General features: G+C 52.3%; 2 protein-coding genes across 2 annotated transcripts in view; one reads left to right on the forward strand and one right to left on the reverse strand.

Moving 5' to 3' along the window:
* Positions 1–2,059, forward strand: part of TACR2 (tachykinin receptor 2) — a 21,633-nt gene extending 19,574 nt beyond the window's left edge. The window contains 1 exon segment of the mRNA XM_007454587.1: positions 1,801–2,059. Coding sequence (XP_007454649.1) covers positions 1,801–2,059 — 259 coding nt within the window.
* A 2,278-nt stretch (positions 2,060–4,337) lies between these two features.
* HK1 (hexokinase 1) overlaps positions 4,338–8,893 on the reverse strand; it is a 74,111-nt gene continuing 69,555 nt past the window's right edge. The window contains exons 17-18 of the mRNA XM_007454569.1: positions 7,402–7,635; positions 4,338–5,221 (exon numbers count right to left, since the gene is read on the reverse strand). Of these exons, the coding sequence (XP_007454631.1) occupies positions 5,077–5,221; positions 7,402–7,635 (379 nt within the window). The 3' untranslated portion in view covers positions 4,338–5,076. The remainder of the gene's footprint in view (positions 5,222–7,401; positions 7,636–8,893) is intronic.

Raw genomic sequence — 8,893 nt, forward strand, 5'->3', positions numbered from 1 at the left:
CAGGAATTCCATGTGTCTCCAAGGCCCATAATCTCATCCCCGCCTCACACATTTCTCTTGCATGCAGTTGTAGGAGTGCGAACTTGGAGACAGGGACTGTCACATCAGGGAGGGGGCTCCCAGCCTTCTGTGTCCGTGCATTCGTCACTCTCCCGCTACCCAAAGACACAGTCCCTGGGAGTCTGAACACCCCAGGGCTTTACAACTGCTGAATCATTCAGTATTTGGTGACACTAGCTCTGAAGACTGGTGTTCCTGGCGGAATTTTCATTCTTCCGCAAAATGTTCACCAGTGGCTCTGTGTGCCCGGCACTGTTCCAGGCCCTTGGGACACCCCGGGGAACAAAAACAGTGATCACTGTCCTCGGGGAGCTGACCCTCTAGTGGGGAGGTGGAGATAGACAATAAGCAAATGTAATGAGTAAATATACATTGTGTATTAGGTGATAAATCCTATAGAAAAAAGAAAAACGAGAGCCGGGTAAGAGAGGACAGGAAGTGCTGGGGGAAGTAATGGGCATAAGGGTTGCGATTTTACAGGATGGTCAGGGTAGGCTTTACTAAGGGGTCTTTTGATCAAAGACTTGAGGACTGAGTGGCCCTGTAGGTGTCTGGACAAGAATTCCAGGCAGAGGGAACAGCCAAGGCAAGGGCCCTGTGGTCAAGGTAAGGACTTGGGCTGGTTCTCTGACATGAGGAGCCCTGCAGTGTTCTGAGCGGGGGAAACACATGCTCTGATTCCCTTTTAAAAGAATCAGTCTCGCAGCTGTGTTGGAACTGGACCACAGAGGGGCAAAGTGGGGGAGGCAGGGAGATGGTTAGGCAGGTGCAATAATCCAGGCGAGAGATGGTGGCTTTAGACATGTGAGAAGTAGTGAGTCCAGAGATTGCTAAGGTAGAGCCAACAGAATTTGATGGAGAGGGAGTCAAGGATGACCCCAGGTATCTGGCCTGAACTAGTGGAAGGACAGAGTGGTCAGTTGTCAGGAACTGAGACGAGGACGACTCGGGGGGTGTGGGGGGGGAAAGGGTGAGGAGCTCGGGTTGGGGACATGCTGAGTGTGGGCAGAGGCCATGAAGCTCCCATAATAAAGGCATTTATTGGGCTGCACCACGGAACCTTCAGAGCTACAGGGGGAGGAACCAAAATCGGGCCTGCTCTTCTGAAACTCGGAACCCTGCGTCTTCAGGAACAGACCATATAGTTCTTTCCCTCCCTCCACATCACACAGGGTCTCATCTGTTTCTGCCGGCTCTTTCTCACTTCTTCCAGTCACTCTCCGCTTCCTCTGATCTCCAATTTACAGATGGACCCTCTTTGCTGCCTTGGGGAAAGTTGTCTATTTTTTAAGCAAATGTACTAAAACTTAGTAGTTCCATGTGTATATTTTCTTTCAAAGCTGTCCCCTTGGGGGAGCATCTGTATTCTACCCAACATTGCCAAAGCCCCAAGTTTTTAAGACTCCTCTTTGCATACTCCTTTAGAAGCCAATTAACAAATCGAACAAGAAAATCTGTTGTGTCTTTATGACTGTACTTGGTTTATTTTTGTTTGTTTGTAATAACAAATGGTCTCATTCGGCTCACTTCAGTCCTTGGACTTAACTCCAGATTACTTCTGGTTGTTTCCGAAAACCAAATCCACTAAAGAACGTGTCTCCCCAGAGACCCTGAGCTCTTAGGAGCGAGGCAGAGACTTTCCTCTGGAGGAGAGATCGGCTCCTGGAGGTGGGCGCAGCCACAGGATAGTTCCCATAACTGTCCTCACTCCGTTGCTCAAGACGACCCTCCATCCCTCAGGTTTCGCTCTGGATTCCAGCCTGCTTACCATTGCTGCCCATGGGTCACTCCAACTGAGGAGGACAAGATTGAGCTGACTCACACCTCATCCCTTTCCACGAGGGTCAACAGGTGTCACACTAAAGAGACGTTGTTCATGGCTGGGGATGTGGCCCCCTCTGGGGCTGCCAGTGGGAAGGCTGGAAGTCTGCAAGCTGAAGTGTCTGCTGACCCCCCTGAACCCTTGTGCCTGGCTGCAGGGGGAGGCTTAGCACCCTAGAGAAGTAGCCAGTTGAGAGGACCACATCAGAGACTTTGGCCCATGCCTCACCCTTCAGTACATCAATGGAAAAACAAGATGGGGCCAGGAACTCTGCAGTGGGTGCTGACTCTCCCAGCCACCCCTCTGACAGTGCTTCAGGGCGTCCAATAAGTCAAAGAAGACAGTGTGAGCTAACACTTATCTAATCCGGGAGTTGCAAGCTCGAATGCCTCCCTGGGGCATACAACATGAGTAAACCGAATCCAGTATAAAAGAAAAACTGTAGATACAATGATAAAAGGTAAATGACTTCCAGTGTTGGGGCAAAAGGAAGGGTGGGGACTGTGGCAAACTGGAGAGCACAGGAATGCAAAGGGGACGACAGCCGATCGGCTCTGGACAGATGCTGCCATGTGGCTGGGAGCCCAGTGCTGCCAGATCCTCCAAACCTTTCAAGAGAAGCCAGAAATCAAAATTTGTGAAACTTCCAGGTTTGTTAAATTGAGCTCACATTTTTATAAATGTTGCATAAACCAAACAAAACACACCTGTCAGCAGCACCCAACCATGACACTGACCTATTATTTGGCTAAAGACACATGGAAAGAAGCTTCGTTTTGCAAAGCCCCTAACCTGTGAGCCAATCCAGGGCTTCTCTGCCTTAGCATCTAAGAACCCAGATCCACCCTAGTGTAGATGGTGGTTAAAAGGAGCCTCAGGGGGCTTCCCAGGTGGCACAGTGGTTGAGAGTCCACCTGCCAATTCAGGGGACACGGGTTCGAGCCCTGGTCTGGGAAGATCCCACATGCCGTGGAGCAACTAGGCCCGTGAGCCACAACTACCGCGCCTGCGCGTCTGGAGCCTGTGCTCCGCAACAAGAGAGGCCGCGATAGTGAGAGGCCCGCGCACCGCGATGAGGAGTGGCCCCCGCTTGCCGCAACTAGAGAAAACCCTCGCACAAAACGAAGACCCAACACAGCCAAACACAGCCAAAAAAAATTAATTAATTAATTTTATAAAAGGAGCCTCAGCTGGGTGGCCTCAGACAAGTCACAATGACCTTCAGCTCCTTTCTCTTTCAATGGCAAACCTACCTCACAGGGATGCTTTGAGGATGATGGGAGTGATGCCTATAAACTGGCAGGCCCAACACAGGTTAAGTGCTTCATAAACAGCAGCTATTTATTACTACCAGGGCAGCCGTTTGACCTGAATTCCGCAAGTCAGCAACACAGCCCTCACCCTTACTTCTGCTCAGGGAGGTGGCAGGCAGAGAACACCCACTGTCCCGTCTCCCAGAAAGCTCGAGGCCCAGCCCAGTCCACACCTCACCCTGCTTGCTGACTCACCCTTCCCACCTCACGGCCCCTCCAGAAGAATCACGTAACACTGTAAATGCACACCTCGAGTTCAATGTTATCTGTGTTCTCCACAAGATCACTGTGTCATAGGCACCGGCAGTGACAAATAAAGGGACTCTGGTCTCACCAAACCAAGGGAGCATGCAGTCAGTCCTGGGAAAAGCCACCAGAGGTGTGGTCATGGCCTGGGAGACTCACATCGCACCTCAATCACAGGGTACCAGAATGTGGACTGATGTGGGGTCCACAGACAGGCTGGGGGAGAACCCAAAACGGCAGCCACGGAGTGGAAGAGCACCTCAAGACTGCGGTGGGGCAGGGATGAAAGGGTCAGACAAAGGCCCACACAAGAGGTTCGTTTATGATGGGGATTGGGGAGAGGACAGCAACCCTGCTACCCTGGGCTGCTGCAAGGCCTCATCTGCTCAGGGCAGGGGATCTCTTCATGCACCGTCCTGGAGTTGGCAGAGAGGGTGATGAGGGCAGGACCTGCTCTAGCACAGCAGGAGGGAGGGCCAGCGTTGCCCTGTCCTCTCGTGGGGCTTCCAACAGCCCCCGCAAGCCAAGCTGACTTTTCCTTTGTTCCAACTACAAGTGAGGGAGCCAGGCTATTGGAAGGCGGAGGCCTTCCATCCCTTTACCTTCTGAGAGGTGTCGAGGCGGGGGCTGCAGGAGTCCCTCCCTGCGGTAGGCCCCCGGGGCTGGAGCAGGGAACTGGAAGGGCAGGTGCTAGAAGAAGGGGAGCGGCTACTTCTTGACCCTCTCCAGGGAAAGTATAGAAGTCCTCAAGCCAAAAGAAGGCTGCAGGCTGAAGAACACAGCCTTCATTTCAAACTCTGCCCTGACCCAGAGGCCACGAGACCCCCCAGGGTTCGGTTTCTGCCACATCCCCCGATGTCCTCCCCACTCCCCAGCCATTAAGCGTCACTCGGGTCTTTGAATTGGTACAAAGTTTACTAGATCATACAACATGGCTCACAAAAGCGATGGGAAATTCCAATGAGCGTACTGTTTCTTGATTGGTTCGTTTTACCCAAATGGAGACAAGACACTTTCCCGCAGGACTGCCCACCTCCCCTCCCCAAGACAGACAGAATGCAAGACTGTCACAATGTGGCTATGACCAGTTCCACGGACACACAGTTCAGTGGCATTGACACGCCCTGATAGGACACCAGACAGCAATGGGTGCGGGGCCGGGAGGAAGCGGCAGCTGATGCACCCGTGGGAGGAGTCCCGGCAGTGTCTGCTGGTGAAAATACATTGCACACGGGGACACATCCCCAAGGACGGGCTGCGGAGGCCCATAAGGCCTGTCAGATGGTGTGACTTTTCATTTTGGGCCAATAAATAACTGTTGGACTAATGCATAAGTTAGAAACGGACGCCACTAAACTTCACATGTGGGGAACGTACGACCAGGTTGAAGTCAAATCATGCAAAGTGGCAGGGCAGGTGAGGAGGGATCTGGAGGTCAGGGAGATTACCAACAGCACACACTCTATTTTGTACCCTACGTTACGCGCCATTAGTTGGCTTCTGTCTTCCTCCCCGCGGTGGTGCTGGCGGGCTTTGGTGCCGGCGTCTCCCAGCACAGCTCGCTGGGCAGAACAGGGGGTCGCTGCTTGAAGACAGAAGTGCTGGAAGGGCAGCAGGCTGGGGGGTCCAGGACTCTTAGCTGCTCGTTTCTTGCCGGAGCCGAACGCCCACTGCCGTGATGAGGGCGGCTCCCTTGCCGCTACCGTCTTCGGATAAGAGGAAGGACACGTTACACTTTGGTGACAGTTCCTTCACGGTTTGGTGCATGATTCTGGAGAAACTAAAAAGGACAAAAATAGAGAAGGGTAGGTAGAGGAACATGAGGAGAGACACCGGACCCACCTGAAGACGCTGAAGCACCCTAACAATAAGGAGGGAAGCGAGATGGGAGGGGCTGCTTGGAAGCAGCTGCGGCTTATTGAGAATGTCTGGGAGAAAGTGGGTTTACAGCCAGTCCTGTTACAATTTGCAGCAGCGAGGCACAACGGAGAACCCAAAACAAGCTGCTCTGTACACCTTCTGAGGGCTATGGCATGAGTAACACACCCAGACAGCTCCCATCCTCAAAGCCTGAGGCTCCGAGGGGACCGAAAACCAAGAAGGGGTGCTGGGACCTGGGTGTGGACCGCTGAGGCGGGCCAAGGTGGTCCGGCACTGGGTCAGCTCAGCAGGCTGCATGGAAACGAACATCACCCACCCCCAGCTGCAGTCCTCTGAGACCCCAGCCTAGCACCTGAAGCTAAGAGAGGGAGCCCCCCACCCCCATGAACTATAATCTGTAAATGAGAGGTGACTCTGGGTTCTTGCATTTTGTGCTGAAAATGAGATAGCGCCAGGCTGCGGATGCTCAGGGCAGTGGGGCTCCTAGAGGAAATACTGACTGCCCTTTGCTGAATACCTGCTAGGTGTCCCACACTTTATATATGTAATGTCCGGCCTGCCGGTGGTCATTTTCCCATGAAGAGGAGACTTGGCAGAGATGAAGCCACTGAGCACAGCTCCTACATGGTGGTACCAAGATTAAAACCAAGCATGTCCATGCGCGGCTCCAAAGCCTAGCTCTAAACCACAGTGACAACGAGGCCAGCTATGAAGGTGGAGAGACAGAGGTCGGGGTGGAGCCCAACAGATGCTTTCATCCCAAGCCACGGCCATGACGTAGGCAGGCAATGCCTACACTGAGTTGGGTGAGGTTGCTTTTAAGTGGAGTGAACGGCCCAGTTTACTGGGGACAGTCCCAGTGTGATTATCAGTAGCACTCTCTTGACTGGCAAAAGTACCTCCGTTTTGGGCTTCCCTGGTGGCGCAGTGGTTGAGGGTCCGCCTGCCGATGCAGGGGACACGGGTTCGTGCCCCGGTCCGGGAGGGTCCCACATGCCGCGGAGCGGCTGGGCCCGTGAGCCATGGCCGCTGGGCCTGTGCGTCTGGAGCCTGTGCTCCGCAACGGGAGAGGCCACAACAATGGAAGTGTGCTCCAACTTCTGGGATCAGCATTGGTCAATTTCATGAAAATACTGACTCTCTGAGGGCTGATCAACAGAGAGCCTTTTCCCTTAAATTAAGCAGGCAAAAGCAGACATGCTGATAAGGACCAGGGAAACCCAGCCTCTGAAACTGCCAGGTGCCTCTGCCATTGAAGACAGGAGAGATAAGATTTAATATTTGATAAAAGCCAGTATAGTAACTTTATTTGACTTCGTCTTTCTGTTGTGACTGTTTGCCATTAAAATATATCTCAGTTGACTGGTGAATAGTTCAAATGAAAAGAAGGCTAGGACATCAGTCTGAATCAAAAAGTACCTCCAAAAAAAAAAAAAAAAAGTACCTCCGTTTCGACAATAATATGGTCACTCTATTCACAGGAGCCAGGCTTTGCGATGTGTGGTAGATCAAAGAGCAGATGGGCTCGCTTCTCCTCCTCCAGCATATGGGGTGCTGGACACCCGACCAAAACGTCAGGGAGGTCACATCCCACCCGCCTCCCTGCTACAAAGCCCAGGGCCAAAACCGCTCCTGCCTTCCAAGGCTCTTGACAAACTGATGTAGCAGGTGGCCAAGACAGTGGGCCCCTTCCCCTTTCCTTCACTCCCTCTTCCCGCTTACCAAACACAGCCTCCCGGCCAGGCTGATGGGTAAGTGCACACCCACCCTTACCTCCTTTCCTGCTCCCCACCTGGATGAGAGAGGCCCAGGAAGAGGGGAAAGCAGGAAATGCCAGGCCACAGGTGTGAGCTGGCCAAGTGAAGCCGCTTCTCCACCTCCCCAGGCATCCCAGGTAAACTTCAGAGCAGCTCATTTCCTCGTCCCAGACAAGCCCCACCCTGACTGCACAGCCTGCAGGTTGGCTGTGTCCTGGAGAGGAATTTTCCTGGTGGGAATCACATCCTGATGTCCCATAGCCATAATGGGGCCTTGCCTGCCCAGGAGGCTCTGCCCATCCCCACCGGAAGCCCCACTCACTGCGGATGAAGCTTGTAGAGCGTCCCATCCACGCCCACAGTCACGTTGAGGTGGTCCAGCCCCCTGTTCTCGCGGATCTTGTCCACCACGGCAGCCATGCCCGCACCACACAGCTGTGCGGCCCTCTTGGACACTACCCCGCACACGGTCTTCACGAGGATGCTGTCGTCGCATGTGCTGTTCAGGCCAAGCTGCTGGAGGATGGCCCGGACCTGCAGCAGCGCTAATCGGTCGCTGTGGGGGACAAAAGCCAGGAGGCTGGATGAAGCAGGACCCAGGAGAGCAGCACAGAAGCCGCCGACTCCAAAGGAGCCGGCCCCAAATCACTGCAGTTACCCACGAAAAGGGTCATGGGGTTTTCTCTCCCCTTCAAAATAACATTTATTTGTCTATTTTTTTAATGATCCCCAAAGTATTACATGTTAAGTTGTAGAAAAACTAGCAAATCTAGAAAAATAAAAATTGGAAAATTAAAACTATCTACAATCCCAACACTGGGGAAGATACTTTTAACGTTTAAATATATTTCCTTCCAACGTATTTTTCTTGGATATCATTAAACAATGTCTTTGTCCTGATATGTGAATAGGCTTGTTCTTTATTTATTTAAAAATTTTTGTTTTATATTGCAGTGTAGTTGATTAACAAAGTTGCAGGCTTGTCCTTTATATATGGTTTTCTTTCTTGCTGTTTTTCATGCTTCATACATTTGAGCAAGATCCCACCTCCTTATCTGAGACCAAGATTGGTAAAAGCTGCCATAGTAGTCTACTCTGGGGATGACCATAATTTATTTAGCCAGTTTAGAGAAATTGAAGTTGTTTGCAATTTTCTGCTCATATAAAGTAACACTGATGATGTTCCTGTTGGTGCAAGTCAGATTTTTCCCTTAGGATACATTTCTCGGTCAAAGGGTTTTTGATACATATTGCCAAGTGCCTTTCTGAAAGTCATATCAATTTACTGTCTCTAACAGAGTATTTGGCCTTACTTGTCCCCAGTGGAAAGGGGCTTCCCTGGTGCCACAGTGATTAAGAATCTGCCTGCCAATGCAGGCGACACGGGTTCGAGCCCTGGTCAGGGAAGATCCTACATGCCGCGGAGCAACTAAGGCCATGCGCCACAACCACTGAGCCTGCGCTCTAGAGCCCACAAGCCACTACTGAGCCCACGTGCCACAACTACTGAAACCCACACACCTAGAGCCCATCCTCCGCAACAAGAGAAGCCACCGCAACGAGAAGCCCGCGCACCACAATGAAGAGTAGCCCCCACTCGCCTCAACTAGAGAAAGCCCGCACACAGCAACGAAGACCCAACACAGCCAAAAATAAAAATAAATAAAAGAAGTAAATTTTTTTTTTTTTGGCGGTACGCGGGCCTCTCACTGCTGTGGTCTCTCCCGTTGCAGAGCACAGGCTCCGGACGCGCAGGCTCAGCGGCCATGGCTCACGGGCCCAGCCGCTCTGCGGCATGTGGGATCTTCTCGGAC

Source organism: Lipotes vexillifer, unplaced genomic scaffold (genome assembly GCF_000442215.2).
Source record: "Lipotes vexillifer unplaced genomic scaffold, Lipotes_vexillifer_v1.1 scaffold708, whole genome shotgun sequence".
NCBI lineage: Eukaryota > Metazoa > Chordata > Mammalia > Artiodactyla > Lipotidae > Lipotes > Lipotes vexillifer.